At 37.6% G+C, this 19,748-nt stretch overlaps 1 protein-coding gene across 4 annotated transcripts in view; it reads left to right on the top strand.

Moving 5' to 3' along the window:
• TRAPPC8 (trafficking protein particle complex subunit 8) overlaps nt 1-19,748 on the top strand; it is a 55,739-nt gene that overhangs the window by 22,808 nt on the left and 13,183 nt on the right. For all 4 annotated transcript variants that reach the window (XM_040586090.1, XM_040586089.1, XM_040586088.1 and 1 more), the window contains 16 exons: nt 557-662; nt 2,222-2,353; nt 4,427-4,651; nt 5,322-5,430; nt 6,202-6,396; nt 6,587-6,717; nt 7,737-7,811; nt 8,481-8,607; nt 9,646-9,803; nt 10,617-11,059; nt 14,199-14,346; nt 15,629-15,725; nt 16,558-16,626; nt 16,731-16,771; nt 18,659-18,844; nt 19,411-19,512. In XM_040586090.1, coding sequence (XP_040442024.1) covers nt 557-662; nt 2,222-2,353; nt 4,427-4,651; nt 5,322-5,430; nt 6,202-6,396; nt 6,587-6,717; nt 7,737-7,811; nt 8,481-8,607; nt 9,646-9,803; nt 10,617-11,059; nt 14,199-14,346; nt 15,629-15,725; nt 16,558-16,626; nt 16,731-16,771; nt 18,659-18,844; nt 19,411-19,512 — 2,344 coding nt within the window. The remainder of the gene's footprint in view (nt 1-556; nt 663-2,221; nt 2,354-4,426; nt 4,652-5,321; nt 5,431-6,201; nt 6,397-6,586; nt 6,718-7,736; nt 7,812-8,480; nt 8,608-9,645; nt 9,804-10,616; nt 11,060-14,198; nt 14,347-15,628; nt 15,726-16,557; nt 16,627-16,730; nt 16,772-18,658; nt 18,845-19,410; nt 19,513-19,748) is intronic.

The following is a 19,748-nucleotide window of genomic DNA, read 5'->3' as shown; positions in this document are numbered from 1 at the left end:
TGCCTAGTTGGGAGTGCAGTTGAGCCTGGGAAGGAGGAGTTAGGGGAAGGTGATTTAATTTAGTTTTTTATTTATCACTATCCAAGTCTGTTTTGCCTGTGACTGATTGGTGAGTCACCTCCCTGCCCTTATCTTAGCACATGAGCTTTTTAATCTAATTTTTTTCTTCCTGCCTTGCTGAGGAGGTGGTGTGACAGAGCAGCTTAGCGGGCACCTGGTGCCTGCCAAGGTCAGCCCAGGACAACTTGTTTGTGGCTGTTGGACCTCTTGTTTATCAGATCATATTAGTTGGTATTTTTATAAATAAAATACTGTATTCAAAAATGCGCTCTAGCTTTGACTTTCAAAAAGCTGCTGCTACAGTAGGATAGGACACAATGTATCAATCGGTGTGGTGCTGTTTTGCAGTGGATGAGCTTTCTTATATTTTAAGAAAGATAAACAACAGAAAATCAGTCTGATACAATATGGAGAAAATTTGTCAGATCTGAAGTGAAAAGATTTCTGTGGCTTATTTTCATAAATATTTATTAATACATGTATGTTTTTGCTTTAGGAACATGGTTCTGGCTGAACGCTGTGTGCTGCTTAGTGCTGAAATCTTAAAAAGTCAAAGCAAATATTCAGAGGCAGCTGCTCTTTTGATTCGTTTAACCAGTGAGGTAAAACACTTACAGCTTTTTCCAGTCTTGACCTCCCCCTTTGTTTATTTACACAAGCACTTCTAGCTTACATTCTAAATCTTGTCCTATGATACTTTCTAGTCAAAAGTAGCAAATGAGTAGGTATGAAGTGAAGAAAACTCAGTTTACACTGCAAGTGAAGAAACTGATACTGTTACTTGGTTTCTTTCTGGTCAAGTGACTTGCTTGACTTCTTTAAAAGTGCTAAATGTGCATTTTTTTGTCTTTGGCTTTATAAGTAATTTTCTTTGACATCTGCTTAGCTCCTGTATGACATACTTTTAACTCCCAAGTTCTTAAACTGAAATTATCAACATGTCTTGCCAGAGCCATAATGGATAGTATCCCACATAAAATCAGTAGTTCTCTATAGTTTTAAGTAACTAAGGCAATACTGTAGCTTAGCTGTTATGAATCATTAGAATCTTACAGTGTAAGTGAAGGCTAGTTTGAATACTTCTGTGATATTAATTGGTGGAAATCAAGCATGGAATTAGCTTCTAATGGCCAGAAAGTGGCTTGCTTGAAAAGGAGTGAAACAAATGTAATACCATAATGTAGCATCTTCTGTGTAGCTTGGAGGAAAGTCTAACTGGCAGTGAGTTCTCGCTTTGTGGCCAGCTGCACTGAATGTGATGCTTCTGAGACTTTTCCTGTGACAGATTAAACATGGAATAAACTTTCTGTAAGTTTTGCTCTCAAGTATATTTGTAGCTTCGTTCTTTCCTGCCCTTTCAACTTAAACTTGCTACCAAAATTGGTTACCAAGTTATTTAAACAAGGAATTTAAATACTTTTGGCTCTGCACAATCATTTTATGACTTAAAATTGTATTTAGTATGTTTCTGGTGCCTTTTGGCAGTTGCAAGGGAAATATTTATAGGGTACTATGTAGGTAGGTGTCTCAGAGTACATAGTCCAGATGCATACTTGGACATCACTGGTAGCATGGAGTTTGATTGTGGTAAAATCAAGTAGATTCTGGTCTGATTGGTTAAAATAATATAGCTGTGTTTTGGCATGAGAAGAGTACAGTAATGAGAAATTGTATGTCATTAAGAAATCAACCTGGTCCTTGTGATACAAATTCACTAAGTTCCATTGTTCCCTCTGTTTTTCCTTCATCCTGTTAAAGCTCTTACTCTTTTGTTTCTAGCCTTGATACATGCAGGGGGTGGGGAGGGGAAAAGGTAGCAGAGTGCTTCAGAGGTAATGGTAAATGTTAAAACTGTAGCCTGACTAACTGAAAAAGCAGAAAATATTTCTTTTGTTACTCATACTGAAACAGATTGATATATAAATCTCTCCACTGGAAAAAAAACAACCCAGTGTTTGGTATTGAACACTACATATAACAAAGTGAAAAATACTTCTAATCTTCTTTTATATGCACACATGTACATCTAAAGTTTGTATATAAATGAATCTTCAACTTTACAGCACTGTTAGGGCCTACTGTCCTTGTTCGCATTAAAACAAGGCTGCTGTTATCTTTGTAATCAACTGTGAGGCTAATTCTCCTTTTCACTTTTAAATAGGATTCAGATCTTCGCAGTGCACTTCTGTTGGAGCAGGCAGCCCATTGCTTTATAAATATGAAAAGTCCCATGGTTAGAAAGTTTGCATTTCATATGATACTGGCTGGCCATAGGTTTAGTAAAGCAGGCCAGGTAAGTAGTATCTTTCCACATGGAAAATATGCTTGGTATTTGATACTTACTCTGAAAAACATGTTAAATGTGTCATTAGTCTGGAAAAAGATGCTTTGCTTCTGGATACTTTTGTGTTAGTCAAAAGTATTCAGCTCTGGTCGTCTGAAAATTACATCTGTGTTATTCAGCTTAGGCTTTTACTCATGTATCTGAAGTAATGCTGAAGATCACTGATTTGAAACCGAAGTGATGTGTGTATTCATTTCTGAGTCTCAATTTTTATACACAGCAAAATACAAAGCTTTTTATTTGGGCAAAGGAGTATTTTTACTATTGAGATAAGTGAGTTGCAGGAGTTAAGGATTTGTTAAACTCTTAATTTATCAGAATAATAGCAAAATTTAGGTGCTTTAACCACATGTGTTTAGTGGTTGTGCAGGTGTATGAATAGTTACTACAAAACAAACTAAAGTGTCTCTATGGCTGCTTAGACTTAAGTAGCAGTTAAACCAATACAAATCAGATTGTTTTTACTTCCATTCACACTCCTGTGCAGGCAGCTCTAATTGTGGTACATAAACTCAGAGTTTGTTGGATGTAACTTGTGTGCTTTATTTCTGCCTCAGTTGTGGGATAGACTCTCTAAAGATAGTTTGTGCGTGATTCTTGCTGAGGTTAGCCTCTGGAGTTCAGTTATGGAGCTGTCTTTGAATACATTCAATTTCGGTTTACTAATAAGCTGTAAATGTAAATCTGTAATAGAAGTATATTTGTATTGCAAATCAATAATGCAGGAGAACCCAGGCACTGGAATTCCGTGGTCTTGGGGGAGTGTTCCTACTCCACCCAATCTCATTTGTATCATCCTAGTAAGGACCAAAGAAAGTGGTGTATTCTAGGCTTCTGCATTTAAAATCACAGATGTGAAGAATAGTAGGACTATTTACCTCCCTCCTTGTTTTTTTTCTTGCAGTAGTGTCCCAGTCTATTGTTATGACAATACAGTACTGACAGGGAGCTACTGATTGGAGGTGTTTGTTTATTGTTGTATATCTCGCTCATTTGCCTGGAGATTTTATGCATTTGGTAAAGCTTTGACTTTATCTTCATGTTACAGCTCTCATTGTTTGTCTGATTCTTACGGATATTCTGGTTTCTAAGGGATGCTTTTTCAGTGTTACAGTAAGTGTAGGTTACTTTTTCCATAGCCTTAAAGACACCAAAATACTAAATTCTACCAAAAGGAAGTCATCCAGGCTACTCAACTGCATACTGTAATATATTTTAAAGTGTCAGTAATACTTGCTGATGTTAAGGATTTACTGCTTGTACTCTGTTTGTCATAACCATACCAATTTAAACATATCTTCGAATTTCCCCGTTACTGCTGTAAATAAGGCAATGCTGTTCCATTTTTCTAGAAGCTGATACTTGCCTGTACAGTGAATGCCTGTGCAGATGTTCAGTACCTGGGCTTGGGATTAATGCTCAGGTCCTGATATATGTAGAGGAAAGGAACTGTGGAGCTGACTGGGAGCAGAGCATCTGTCTCCCAGTGGCTGATGCGATGGGTAATTGTATTGTATGCGCTGCAGGGCTGTGTTTTATTGGTTTCCTTGGCATGGATTTTGTCCAAAGTGACTACAGAATAGCAGTTGACTGGAAGTGTCACACTGAAAGTTCAGTTACAAAAGCGGAACGAAGTGTGTTAGATCTAGCTTATGTCCTGAAGCTTGGCAGTAGAGCTCTGTGGATTGTAGCAGTCAGTCCTAAAGCAATACAGAACACTACTTTGAAGTAGTCTTCTCTTACTTACTTTTTTAACTTACTGCCTGTTACAGTAGTCTTTGAAAACATGAGCTTAATCTGCAGGCTAGGCTCTGTACCGTAGGAACCAACACTTCTGTGTTTGAAGTTGACCAGCTGCTGTGAGGTATAGTTCTGCAAACATTACACTTGGCATAATGGGTGGTGATGGTAAAACATCAGTAACTTTCCTGACTTATTGGTCAATCTTCCTGATATTACAATTACAACGAGTGGTTGATGGGATTATTTGAGAAATTAACTCTTTTTTTTTTTTTCTTGCAGAAGAAACATGCCTTACGTTGCTACTGTCAAGCCATGCAGGTTTACAAAGGGAAAGGCTGGTCTCTTGCAGAAGACCATATTAACTTCACAATTGGTCGCCAGTCCTTTACACTTCGTCAGCTTGACAATGCTGTGTCTGCCTTCAGGCATATTTTGATCAATGATAGCAAACAACCCCCAGCTCAGCAAGGAGCTTTTTTAAGAGAATATCTTTACGTTTATAAGGTAAATATGACTTTTCAATTGTCTTTATTCCTTGAGTAATTAGTTACTTTATTACTAGTGATTTTCTGTTAAGTCTTTGAACAATTTTTTGTCATACCTGCATTGTTCCAGGGTTGTTCTATCTAGTTAATGTGTTCATTTTTTATTTTAGGCTTCAAAAAAAACAAGTATGTTGTAGCTGTGTAGTTAGTTACTGTCTTCTAAAGCTTGTAAACAGAATTTCTGTGGATTTGCTAAGTTAGGGTAGACCTTACTTAAGACCGGTGTTTAATTCTGCAGCTCAGCTGTGGTGAGAGTCTTGTGTAACGGTGGTGGTGTAGTGAATGTAGTTTACAAAATTCTGAGTTAGGGAGTCAAGCTTTGCATCAAATAAAGCTTGTAACAGCCATGCAGGCACAATAGTCATTAGACTGCTAGATTAAAATCATTATTCTCCTTTTTCCGTAAAGATTTTGCAACTTTAACTTATTGAAAAAAATATACTACTTCAGACTGTCAAAGCAGAGGAAATTATCAAAACAGTTAATTGAAATTATTGATTCCATCTTAAAAATACTACCTGCTCAAACACTGAGTGCTTATAACTTGGCTTCCTTGTCACTGGTAACGTACAGCGTGGACACTACGTATTTGCATAATGGCATGACACTATTTTCCTCTTTTGCTCCAGAAAGTAACCCAGCTATCACCTGACGGTCCATTACCACAGCTTCCTTTACCATATATTAACAGCTCGGCAACCCGTGTTTTCTTTGGGCATGATCGAAGACCAGCAGAAGGTTAGAAATTTTTATGTAAACAGAGGTGGAGGCCCTTATTTATGGAACAAATATATATGCAAGAGTTAGTGTCATTTAAAAAAAAATTATCATTATGTAGAACTAATGTGACTTGCTAGCTTCTTAAATACGGTTTCAAAAGAAAAGCTTAAGCTTAGTATCTACTTGCTAGACGTTTTTAGGCTTCCTGTGTAAATACGAAATTTGCGTATGTGGATGTGCTGACTTCCACTATTTTACATTGAAGCTTTCCAGCTATGAAAGTCTGTAACAAACTTTGGATTATTAATGCTTTAGCAAATGCTAGACGCTAGTGCCAGTGCTAGAAGTTAGCTTCATAGTGAACTTTCTCTTGGATGAAGTATTTGAAACACTGATTCCTGAATGCCTGAATGTAAAGTAAGCTGAGTGGAAATCCTTATATAAACCAGGACTGTACTGTGAGGCTGTAGTCAGTCATAAAGTACAAATAGTCTGTAAGTTGAGTATACCATGTAGCATGCTAAAATCTTGGAGTTCCACAATTTGCAAATAGAATTATACTCAAATTATCCTCAGTATTGTCTTCCATGTGTGTATTTCAAAATGTCTTGCAGTTTGCTCACTTAAATCACTTATAACGTGACAGTGTTATAAATAATATTTATAAAATGACAGTGACTGAGAACTTAAAATATTTTAACAATACTTACCAAATCACCAATCAAGCCTTCTGTTGCAACTGTTGTGTGCCACTGTTCTCATCTTCTAAGACTGCCTTATTCATACCAGGTGAAAAGCAGGCAGCTACGCATGTAAGCCTGGATCAGGAATATGACTCGGAATCATCACAGCAGTGGAAGGAACTTGAGGAGCAGGTTGTTTCTGTGATAAATAAAGGAATAATACCTTCAAACTTTCAACCAACGCAGTTCTGTTTAAATCGCTACTCGGATAACTCTAGATTTCCACTTGCTGTGATAGAAGGTAAAGTTAAGATTTATACACTTCAGAAATAAAGTGAATTAGATAAATTAATAAAATATTTCATGTGTTATTGTAGATTTAAACCAATATTCTTGTGCAAGTTAGCACAAGAATGCTTTGAGTCAGGTGAACCTTTAGATTGTGGTAGGCATAGGCTGTCATTATTTTTGTGATATTTTTTTTTTAATAGAACCAATAACTGTAGAAGTGTCCTTCCGAAACCCTCTGAAAGTCCCAGTTCTTTTGACTGACCTTTCATTGCAGTGGAAGTTTCAACCTAAAGACTTCAATGCAAAGCATGATGGAGAAACAAAAGAGCTGGTAAGGAAAGCTTCATCCTTTTCCAACCAAACCCAAACAGCTAGTTATGGAGTGTGTATGTGTATATATAATTTCAGTCTTCAAAATTTGGTAGTATGAAAACAGATGGTTCAAGTGTGTTTAAAAAAAATAAAGTAGCTCTTGAATTTTTGTGATGTTTAGATTTTCTTAGATCAAGGTAACAAATATACTGTAAAGCTTAATGCTTTACATTACAGAGCAAAATACTGCCAACATTTCACTGTATGTGTAGTACACATTTGGTCACACTAGCCTCGACCAGCAGAAATGTCTTGAAATGTCAATAGGTATTATTGTCGAATACCTTTTTCTTACACAAGCTACTGTATATAGTGAAATATATATTCTGAAAAACTGTGCTGGTATGACATAGGAATACCTCTATTAGAAGAAAAATTAAAATTTATTGTATTAAAAATTTTTTGAATTATTTAGATGAACTAAGTACTACTGTTAAACACAACTAATACTGTCAAAATTTCCTGTGAAGGACTGTTACCACATTCATATTTTTAAGGTTTTAGTATGTTCTAATACTGAATATTACCCTAAGTTTTTTAATTTGGTTTCCTGGTCAAAAGGATTTGGAACATAGTGATCTCTAAAGGTACTGTAAGTGTTTGTCAGTTATAAACATGGCTTCATACGACTGAGCCTCAAGGATTGCCAGTCCTTTTTTCCTTCTGTTCTGGTCTGAACTGCTACTTTAATATGATAAATACTTTTGTGAGTATCAGTGAAACTGATTGGGAATGGTTCTGATTTATAGTGATAAATCTTAAATTTCTCTCAAGTCAATGTTTACTGAGCTCTCTAGCTGCTGCTTTAATTCAGAAAGCCTAAGAAGCTGGGCACACAGCACCTGTTGGTCCTGTCTGCAGTTTAGAATTTGTATGCTTTTTTCCTTGAACAGTTTAGGAAGGGTGTGGGAAGTAATATTTATGGCACTTTCTCTGCCTGGGAGTAATAGTACCTGAAAAGCTGTTTCTTCTTTTCAGGGAATGTGTGATGATGGTATGATAGGAACTGAAGCAATAGCAGAATTTCTAATTAATAGTGAGGAGACAAAAGTGGTAAGTACTGTACTTCGTGTTGAACTTTAGGATGAAGTTCAGATATTATGATCTCAATACTAAACTCAATAGAAGACATTAATGATATATGAAGCACTGGAACTTCTGAATCTCGTCAGCATGTATAAATATCTGAAGGGAGGATGTGACAGGACAAGAGGCAGTGGGCACAAACTGAAACACAGGAGGCTCCTTCTGAAAATCAGGAAACGTTTTTTTTTTTTAATTTTACTGGGATGGTGACTGAGCACCGGACACAGGCTGCCCAGAGATTATGGAGCCTCTGTTGTTGCTGATATTAAAAGCTCAGACGTAGTAATGGTTAGCTGGGTGTAGGTTGCCCTACTTGACCAGGTGAATTGGACAAGACGACCTCCAGAGGTCCTTCTCAACTTCAATAGTTCTGTCATTCTGCCTCTGTTAATTTTTGTTATAATTTAGGATTCTTTCTGAATGTAATGAGCATCTGTCAGCTGTAGGCTGGTTTAGTAAATTCTTGTATATGAAATTTTGAATCCAGTAAATGGCCTGTAGTTATTGTATGCAGCTACATATGACACAACCATAAAGTAAATGTAGCTGTGAGTGTTTTTTAGTGATTGGACATTTAAATGTAATAATACTTTTTTCTAGTAGCAACAACAACAAAAATTTAACATATTTCCACAGGCAAGACTAAAGCTCTTTCCCCATCAAACAGGGGAGCTACATATTCTGGGAGTCGTTTATAATCTTGGCACTGTTCAGGGTGCTGTGACTTTAGATGGGATAGATCCTTCTGTTGGATTACAGACAGGTAAGTGTATTATTCCCTGAAGTACTATGTCTGGGGAAGGGGGGAGACATGGTGTCTGTAGAATAGAATGAAATTGTAGTGTTTAATGTTTGACTATCATGATGTGAGGCCTTCCTTCAGGTGAGGATATAGAAAGAAGGGAAACAACTGAAACAGGGAAAAAATTAATTGGGACCTGTAGGAATCCCATGAGAAAGGAAGTAACCTCTGCAAAGTCCATACTTTTCCTTTTAAATCTGTGGGAATTCTGAAATGATGAAAAAACCCCACAAACTTAAATCTATGCCATGTTGAATCTGTAACAACTTTCATTGACTCTTTTGCCATTCATTTTTCCTCTGGGTCTTTTGGCTTTTTGTTTTCTTTCAACTTTTTGTTGCAATGATGTTTGCATAGATTCCCAAACTTAAGTTTGGCTGATACAGTTTGTTTGGTTTTTTTAGCATCTTCACTTTACAAAGGAAAGAGAACCAAAATATTAACATGTAAATGACTTATTGCATATTACTTCATCCCTTTTGTTGAGTCATTAATCTGAAATTCTCACAGGGAAAAGGTAGTTGTGGGAGGAAATGGGGATTAAAGCACATGTTTGAAAGTGTCTAAAAGAAATAGTGATGCCTGTTCAGCTGTCTGTGAACTGGAAACCTTTTTGAATAAAGAACACTTGAAGAGTGGTGGCCTGTGTTTGAAGAAAATAAAAATCTTTGGGGATTTTTCCAGCTTGGCAGAAATTGGGAAACGAAATAAATCATGTTCATGCTCCGTGCCTCCCCCCTAGTTGTAGTCAAACTATTAAAGGGCAGAGTAAGTCCACAGCAGTGGATAACTGGCTGTTTGAACTCACAGAAGCAATGCATTATGTGTGACAGTGAGCTTTGAATAGTTCTTTGAGTGATGCTACTTAATCGGTGAACACTGTGTGTACCCAGTAACAGAAAAAAATACTTTTGAGGTTGGGTAGGAAGCCTTGGATCCCTTCCCCCAAAAAGTTAGGAATAGCTTTAAAAAAAGTCAAACTTTAAAATTGTTTTACAGGAAAACTTGTCTCCAATGGGTTATCTGTACGAGGACGACAAGATTTAGAAATCCAAGGGCCTCGACTTAATAACACAAAAGAGGAAAAAACATCTATTAAATATGGACCTGACCGACGTTTAGATCCCATTATTACAGAAGAAATGCCTTTGTTGGAGGTATGTAACTACTTTCTATAGGCAGCTTTGAGCAAATAGCTGAATCTGGAGCTTATAAATGTAGTTGTAACAATGAAGTCTTAGACTTTGTTAATGCCTAAATCTCTAGTTAATTTCTGATCTGTCAGTGCCAAACTTGGTGAGTTTTTTTTGAGTGAAGCTTGAAGCCTCCAAATTTAATATCCTTCTGAAATTGTTATATTCCCTTCAGAATTTTAGTTCGCAACAGCTTTTGTAGCCACATTTCAAGGTGAGGGGAAACAGGCAAAGAAGCTTTTGTTTGCCTGCCGTTTATCTAGAATAGTTCCTCAAATTGGTTAATTAGAACTTAGTGGTTTTCTTTACTACGGTTGTTAAAGTGGTTTGACTAACTGGTTAATGACAACACTCTCTAGAATAGAACAGTTCAGTTGGAAGGCACCTACAATAATCTAGTCCAGCTGCCTGACTGCTTCAGGGTGGAACAAAAGCTAAAGGATGTTAAAGGCATTGTCCAAATGCTTCTTAAACACTGACAGGCTTGGGGCATTAGTTCTCCTTTTAGGAAGCCTGTTCCAGTATTTGACCATGCCTTTGATAAAGAAATGCTTCTTTATGTCCAGTGTAAACCTCCCGTGGTGCAGCTTAGGACACATGGGACTGGTTCAATCACTGGGTACCAAGGAGAAGAGATAAGCACCAGCCGCTCCATTTCCCTTCCTCAGGAAGCTGTACAAAGCAATATAGTTTAAATACATTGGTGGTGGTTTTTCATGCATGTTTGTAACTTGACTCTGTTCAGATTTTTCTTTTCTCCTGTTCTCTCCCATACAGGTGTTCTTCATAAATTTTCCTACAGGGCTTCTCTGTGGAGAAATTAGAAAAGCATATGTAGAATTTGTGAACGTAAGCAAGTGTCCTCTTACGGCACTGAAAGTTGTGTCCAAGCATCCAGAATTTTTTACTTTTGGTGGAAATACTGCTGTTCTAACGCCACTAAGTCCTTCAGCTTCTGAAAACTGTAGTGCGTACAAGACTGTTGTGACAGACCCTACCTCTGTGCGAACAGCACTGCTATCTTCAGCTTCTTCTGCAGACTTTGGGGTTGGCACAGGAGGTCAGCCTGAAGTAATACATGTCCCGCTTCCTGATGCTGTTCTTCTTCCTGGGGCTTCAGTGCAGCTGCCAATGTGGTTACGGGGACCAGATGAAGAAGGTGTTCATGAAATTAACTTTTTGTTTTACTATGAAAGTATTAAAAGACACTCGAAAATGTGGTAAGTTTTTATCTACTTTCTTCTGTCACGCTTAATAGATACATTATAAACATTGAGAGAAATTAAGATTTACGTTTACGCTTACAGTGGCTGTGATAATACAAAAAAAGATGCCTGTTACCTGCTCTTCTAAGCAATGATTTTTGTTACACGATCTGATTTCCATCTGAAATTACACAGCCTACACTGCTTCCATCAGTGGCAATTATTAAAATAGGAGGGTTAATGGAATGATGTTAATACAAACTCTGTATGTAGTTTCTCTGGAAGCACATCTTTCTGAGGCATAGGGGGGGAGAAAATCATGACTTAATTTGTTTCTGTGTGTTATAAACCAATCTTGGGTACTTTGAACAAAAGATTTTGTTCTTAGCTAAAACGTGGTTAGTAATTGTATTATGATGGAAAGCTATTCTCTTTGAAGGGGGTTAAATACCAAGTTTGACTTGTATGCTGTTGTATAGTGCCTTTTTGGACCATGTCGAGACAGTGGACAGTCAAGTTTGACACCACAAGCTAAGAAATAATGCATTCTTTGAACTTTATTTGAAAGGTAGCAAGTTGACTTATGTTGCTTATTCCCAAGTCCCACCCAGCTAAGAAGGCTCAGGAGATAACTTTTTGAGAAACGTATTCCAGAAAGATTCTGGAGTGAATAAGATTGTGTTCAGAAAGTGAAGAGATCAGCCTTCAGGAAGCCTGTGTAGCAATCTAGCAAATGGCCAAATACAGAAAAGAAGGCTCTTTTTACTACCCCTCTCTCTTACTCTTTTGCAAATACTATTCTTACGTTACTACCTCGAGCTTTAACTGCTATATAGCTAGAGCTGAGAGAAAGCTGCAATGGGGCTTTATCTAGATTAGTTTATAGCTCACTAAGATTACAGGTCAAAGACCTAAATGTTAATACTTAATTTTCAGGGAGAGAAATCTATTAGAGCTGCATGTGCTGGATTTGTTTGTCTGGAGAATATATCACTGTCCACTTTAAGAAGCCGTGCAGACTAGGAGTGGATCTGTAATCAGGGTTGGGGACCTGGTGTTTTGGTTTAACCTCAGCTGGCAATTAAACACCACACAGCTGCTTGTTCACTTCCCCTCTCTCTGGTGGGATTGGGGAGAGAATTGGAAGGGTAAAAGTGAGAACTTGTGGGTTGAGATAAGGACAGTTTAATAGGTAAGGCAAAAGCTGCAAAGGCAAGCAAAGCAAACAAAAGAATTCATTCACCCCTTCCAATTGGCAAGCATCTCCAGAAAAGCAGGGTTCAGTGTGTAACAGTTACTTGGGAAGACAAATGCCATCACTCAGACATTCCCCCCCCTTTCCTTCTTTCCTTCCCCCAGCTTTATAAACAGAGTGTGATGCCATATGGTATAGAATATTCCTTTGGTCAACTGGGGTTAGTTGTCCCAGCTGTGTCCCCCTCCAAGCTTCTTGTGCCCCCCCAGCCTGCTCACTGGTGGGGTAGTGTGAGGAGTAGAAAAGGCCTTGCTTGACTCCGTGTAAGCTGCTCAGCAGTAATGAAACCATCCCTGTGTTACAAGCAGTTTCCAGCACAAATCCAAAGCATAGTGCCTTACCAGCTACTGTGGAGAAAAATCACTCTACCCCAGCCAAAACCAGCACATCTGGTCTCTGTGCTATACATATGCAGGATGATGGTGGTGAGCAGGGCTACTTCAGATGAGCTCTAGTCACGTGGACTCCAGGTTTGCTTGTGACTGTAGCTTGTTTTCCAGGCTAATTCTGAGAAAGAAACAAAGTTCATGTGCTGTGAGACTACTCTGTAATGTAAACCAAAGCAGAGTAAGTTGAAGACAGCGAGGAGAATGGATCAGCAGCATATTTGTGGAGTCAGACTAAAAGTCATCCAAATGCACTTTGTTTAGTGTTTTTTTTGTAGCTTCTGAAATGCCAAAGTTAACTTTTCATTTACCTGTGAGCTAGCCTGTAGGAACGGGGAATTTGTCCCCTTACAATGTAGTTGTTCTGTTCCCCCACTTTTTTTTAAGAACAGAACTTATTTCTCCTGTGAGTTCATACTATTCAGAAAGTGAGGTGTTCTAGAGATAGAAGGTGGTTGCTTGGGGAATATATTTTTCCCTACTATATTGAAGTTTCCAGGGGAACTTAAGCAAAGTGATCTTGTTTCAAAAATGCTCTTTTGTAGACTGAGCATAGCTTTTAAATTTTAAAAAAAATTTGATTTGTGCCACTTGAAAGCTATACAGAATCTATGTATCTGTCTGAAGATTAACTGCAAACTATGAAGTTTATTCTGTAGATTGTGACATTATGTGAAGCAGAATTTAGGAGACCACTGACTTCCCCTCCAAAGCAAGTATTGTGTGATGTTTCAGCATATTTAGTAGGTAATGCGTACCAAATTTTTACATTTCTCTAATGTTTCCAAGAGGAAGATAGGGTATCACAGAGCTTCTTCTATGTGGGAAAAGCTGATGTATTTTGATGGTGTCCAAGAACGGAAGTTTACTCATCTTTAGAAAAGCAGGAAGGTAAATTTTACAAAGGGCTTGTTGGCCTGGAGTTTGAGTGTGTCTGGAAAAAGTCATAGTAGTGATGGCTCTAGAAGTAAACTTTCAAGATTCTTAGTTCAGGGGAACTTGAAAGCAGTGGTATTCTCTCTAAACGCTTTTTAGTAAATGTTTATGCAGGAGATGTGACCAACTAGTGGGCTGCTTATGGTTTATTTACTCAAAGCTATTTTCCAAAGCATTTGGTGGCATTAAATAGCTTAATGATATCCTTGTGCCCATATATGCCTGTTTGCTTTCACTGTGCTAGTTGTCTTATGTCTGAAATATTTCCGATTGCATTTTTTTGTCATGGTAGCATACAAACCTTTTCCTCCAGTATTCCGAACTGGCTGAGAGACTGCATGTTTGAACAGCACCTACCCATGCAGCATGATTTTTAAAAATAGTATAATTTTGTTAGGAAGCTAAAAAAAAAAACCCTGTCTCGTTAGCTGAAAAAAAAAATAAATTGTTTAATGGCCATAATATTGATGACAACCATAAAAGCTAAACTTCTTGATGACAGGATCTGGACAGCAGTCCTGGTTGTTCAGCATGTGTGTTTCTTTTTCTCCTCTCCCCCTTCCCTGCCCCTTCCTAGTCATAGGGTATTAAGGCACACTGCAGTTATTTGTACTAGCCGATCTCTGCATATTCGAGCTACTGTCTGCAGAAGTAATGCCCTTGAGGATGAAGAAGGCAGAGGGGACAATATGTTGGTGTTTGTGGATGTAGAAAATACCAATACTGTAAGTTCTTATTTTTAATAATACTCATCTAAAGCTCAGCAGATATGTCGCCAGTAGAACTGAGACTTAAGTAAAAGTGTTTTTTACAACTATGCAAGCACTAAGTAAACCTTGCATATTTAATAATTCCAGTTACTGTTGGAAAGAGTACTAACATTAAGTTATATTTTAACTCTCTGGAAGTTTACTGTAACTATCTCTATCCTAAGCAAATTGCAGTACTGTAGTTTGGAGTAATTTTTTCTTTTAGGAAGTCTTATTCCAAATCCACGAATGTTCTTGATGATAACAACTTTTAAGACAGTTCTGAATTTGACAACCTGTGCCTCCTGCAACCTTTCAGTGAAAACACTGCTAGAAATAGTGGTAATGTGAAGCCAAAATTTAACTCCAACTTGAGGGAAGCTTCTGTGTTTACATTTGTTACTAAACTCTAAAAGATGTTTTTGCAAACACAATCCATATAGAGATGTCTGTTGTGATCTGTTGACTTAGCAAAGCAGATAAAAACACTTTAGTCATTCATACCATGCTAACTGAAATCTAGTCATTTTTTTTGGTAAAGCTATTCCCATTTTTCCAACCACAAAGCAAGGTAATTGAATGCTCTGTTTATAGAATTCCTAGATGCTTAGGCGGTAGTAGAATCACTGAGCTGATATGTCATTTTGTTTTTAAATTGTGTACACTTCATTTTTAGTTCAGCTACTAAAATGAATATTGTCCACTCTTTCTTTGAGGAGAAAGAAATGTTTTATGAAGTAGTTACCAAGTTAACAGATAACATTGTGTGAGACTTAGTTTTCCACTACCACCACTCTTTCCAAGAAAGAAAACCAATCCCAAAAGCTATTTTTCAGTGTGTACGTATGTAAAAAAGGTTCTTGAATTTTTGGGATTTATGACCTAGCAATGTTCCTAAAGTAATCTTAGAAAATAAGTGGCCTTGTGGACAGTGTTCTGCATTGGAGTTAAAAGCATGGGTTTTATTATAGTTGTTTTAATCTAAAATACTAGCTTGTGGGTTTTTTTCCTGGGGGATCTTTGCTGCTTCTTCATGTGGCTTTGTTTACTGAAATTGGAAGTTGCTGTGAGCTGGGACTGTTGTTTCACATTACAGTGGATCTTAAATCTCTCTTTGTCTCTCAGTACTGTATTACAGATGGTGTGAATAATTAGTTAAGATTCTAACAGTGCCGTCTTGCAATGAACACTTACTATGCAATGTAGAACATCACAACTGTGATTGTCTTGTTTGACATAATCTGTGTTTCTTCTGTAGAGCGAGACTGGTGTTAAAGAATTTCACATAGTGCAGGTTTCAAGTAATAGCAAGCACTGGAAGCTTCAAAAATCTGTTAACGTCTCTGAAGACAAAGGTGTGTATCTGTTTCACCAAAAGGATGGCAAATCCAGCTTCTACTTGACAAGAACAGTTAAAAATCTTACAAGGAGTTGAATTTGGCTTTCAGGATAATGAATTTCTGAGAACTTTGTCCATTTCAAGCGTGCTACAGCCTGTCTTTTGTCAGTATTTCAAGAAAAGTATATTTCAGACTTCATTAATTTAAAAAATGGGCTTAACTTACAGGTAAACTATTTCTCTGATGTAAAGAAATCCATGTCTGGGTTGGCTGATAACTTGGCTCACAAGAAATATCTTTTGGTGTTCCTTTATTTTTGGTTATTTTTATCAGTATTTAAAGTGATCAACAAGTCCTCCATTCAGTTATTAGAAATATACCAGAATTGCTAGTGCTGTATCCTGCCTTAACTAATACAAGCTGCTAATTCTTGAAAAGGCTATCCCAGGCAAAAAAAACCCGAACAACTGTTGTATTTAATGGATGTTATCTTTGTTAGTATGCTGACATTTTATGTACTTAAAAATTAGTCTAGACATGTATTCCTCTTGCATTAATATTGAGGGTGAACCAGTCAGATAAACTGAATCTTTTGTCTTCTGCTCCTTCCTCCTTTGTCTGTATCTCCCTCATGTATTATGGCTCATTTTCTGCTCTAGATGTTGATGGAAGGAGTCAGCAGAAGATGCATCTTTACTACCATGCAGTTGCTCTGTTTGATTAGTTACGCTTCTTGAATATCGTCAGTGTTTCTTATTTGTGAAGTTTGAGGGCTGGCTTGACTAATGAGGAGGGACTGTGATTATGTTGAGGGGAGGAAATAAATCTTGCAACCTTTTTCTTTCAGATACTAAACTTGCTAGCAGAGAGCGAGCGAAGTTATGCTTTAAAGCAGTAAGATGCAAAAACTCAGAAGGTAGGTTGTCCCCTGAATGTGGTAACTTACTGAAGCAAATACTGTTTGCTGAAGTTGTGACTTCTCATGATGCTGAAACAATGCCTTCTCTTTTTATCCCTTAGAAAATTACACATTTGCAGACATTGTCTTTGGAAATGAACAGGTAGGTGAATTGGTACAACTGCATATTTTGTCCTTGTGCAAGGTATCCCTGTCACGTGGAAGTATCTCAGTGAAAACCTTTTTTAAAAACTAAAAACGGGAACAGTGCTTTTTGTAGTTCGGAAGGTGAGTTTTGCATGGCAAAAAATACTGGTTTTCTAGGTCAGCTTTTTTTCTTACTTTCTCTTTGTAAAAAAAAAAGCATAGACTAGTGGATAGTCTGGAATTTAAGTTCCTATCTCCACAGCTGAACCACTTAGGGAGCACGTTGCAATGCTAACTTTTGCTAATACTTTTCTTTCCTTTCCAACCCTTTAGAGCAGTTCTTCTGAATGTTTCCCAGACCTCTAGTTTTCTAGTAGAGATCTGTGGATGTCAGATTCTTCTTATATTGTTTTTTCTTAACTTTGTAAAAATATAATTATAAATAATCTGGAAACTTGTAATGTATGTACGTACCAGATTATCAAAACTGCTGATGTAGGTTGCAGTCCATTCAAGATGCCTGTTTGTTTCTTCTTAAAGTTTTAAGTTTCTGGACTGCCATGCTTTTCTAATCTTTTTAAGTATACAGGCATTGTCTGAAGAAGAATCCTTTTAGCAAATGACCTTGGTAAGCAAAAGCTTTTCCAAACCCTGAGAAAAGTAGTCCACTTGCATCAGATCAGAAATCTGCATTAGCATAGTGGATTTAGCTGGATGTCAGATTGCTTATTTTATGCTGAGTGTATGTTTTCCATATATGTATCCAGCTTTTAAAAGCCAAAGAAAACCCATTCACTGCCATTTCATTTTATAGGCATATAAATTGAAGTTAGGACTAAAAAGCTGAGATAGATGATCCCTCTGCATTTTTAAAGTTGGATGAGCTGCATAGATTTCAGCTTTCTTGTAAGAAAATGGTCTCGAATGGGGGGGATGGGGAGGGTGCCTTTTCTTCTAGACAGTTACCGCAAAAGTGGATTGTCTGCCTCAGTAGAAGTGTTTTTTACTCTAATGATTAGCAGCTCTGCGACAGCGTATTCTGGAAAGGCTAAACTTTTTGAAAGCAAAGGTTTAGGAAGCTGAAGATTCTTACTTACCCTGCTGTCTCCAAGTATTGTTGCTGTTGGTCTTACAACTACTGCTTCCTTATCAACCTTTTGGTGTTGGAAAAGCTCAGCACAAATGATGATAAACTTGACAAACAGCACAGTACTTCTGGCTGTGCCACTTAGGCATGGGGAATGTGCTGTGCAATCCATTATCTTTGGTATTGTAGCAAAATATATGTTCCTACCTTTGATATTTCTGCCTAACTTGAGGAAAATACTAATAAGCAATAATGACTTGCATGTGATTTTGTGAGTTGGATATTTCAACTCCCTCTGCTACACTTCATATATCACAGTAGGCTATCTGGTGGTAGTAATCAAAGTCCTTATTTCTAAGCTTGGTATTTGTAGTTTTAGACCAATAATCTATAGCTCTGTTTACCCATGTTACCTTAGATCAGGGGTCCTCACACTTTTTAACCAGGGGGCCGGTGCGTGGATGCAGTGGCAGGCAGTCACCTGTGGCTGCTTGGTTCCCCCCCAACCCCCGGCGGGGGGGTTGGGGTGGGGGTGTCTGTAAATACCGGGGGCCGGGTTGAGGACCTTGGGGGGCCATATCCAACCCACAGGCTGTAGTTTGAGGATCCCTGCCTTAGATTGCTTATTAGGGAGGGCTGATCTCTAACAGGGCAATTATGGAAACAAAGATGTATAGGATCCTGTAGGTTTGCAAAGGGAAGCAAAGCAAGACAAAGGAACTGAAATACTACAGGGGTGATCAGCTCTGTTAGAGTAACTTGTGTCAGCTTGCATTCTGTTCTGAGAACGCTTTCTTGCTTTTTTTTTTCTTGCAGATAATAAGTTCAGCCAGTCCTTGTGCAGACTTTTTTTTTCAAAGCTTATCCTCTGAATTTAAAAGAACACATGTGCAATCTCATACTTATACATCTCAAAGGGCTGCAAAACAATCATTTGATGAGACAGTCAGATTGATACAAAGGTGCAGTGAAGTTGATCTGAACATTGTTGTACTGTGGAAGGTATGTATGGTTGTGTCCTTTGTGTTAATTTGGGCATGAAGTATGACTGTTAGAAAATAATTTTATATGGCCTCCTGAACCTTCAAGCATACTCATAGAAAATTTATGGGGTTTTTTTTGTGTGAAAACAGACTAATGAACTAAAATGGTGTCAGGAAGCAAAGGTAATCTTAGTAGCTGTTACTGTAATAAGTATGCTTAAATGGTTTTACATTACTCTGGATGCATCTAGTTCTTTTAAGTTCTGTTCTTAAAAGTGAAATTCTGAAATACTAAACCAAGATTTCTTAATGCATGCTTTTATCATAGGTCTGTAAGACTGACCCAGTCTGCTTTGAAGAAGATGTTACTTACCAGAATGCAAATATTAAGTAGTGGAAATTGGAGTCTAACTTTCAGCAGTTGTCGTGCTTGCAAAATTAAAAGCATACACATAAATGTCATGCCTTTTAGGTTTTGAACAGCACATCATCTTCCACTGAACTTAGGGGGAAATCAGTAATTCTGTGATTATGAAGCTTGTGATAGTTTCTGGTCTGCTAATGTCTTTGTGCTATGTTCTGTAGGCATATGTTGTGGAAGACAACAAACAGCTTATTCTGGAGGGCCAGCATCATGTTGCTCTTAATACAGTTGGGAAGGAGGCTTTTTCGTTTCCTCAGAAACAGGTAATCTAGTGCAAAGCTTTCCTTACATTTGCTTCTTTTCTGAAATAAACTTTGTTTAAAAAAAAAAAAGTGGCATCACTTAAGGTGCTTTTGTAGAATCTAACATCAGATATGTGTTGTTATTAAATCATTCAGATTTACTTCAACTTTGATTAGTCATCTATAGTGAAGTAGCTAGGCTCAGTTTAAAGATAAGTGATCTGCAAGTAAGTATACTGCTATGCAGTTGGAGTAAA

The sequence above is a fragment of the Falco naumanni genome, chromosome 3 (assembly GCF_017639655.2).
Source record: "Falco naumanni isolate bFalNau1 chromosome 3, bFalNau1.pat, whole genome shotgun sequence".
Lineage (NCBI taxonomy): Eukaryota > Metazoa > Chordata > Aves > Falconiformes > Falconidae > Falco > Falco naumanni.
The sequence above is the reverse complement of the archived record's forward strand: the minus strand, read 5'-3'. Positions and strand labels throughout refer to the sequence as shown.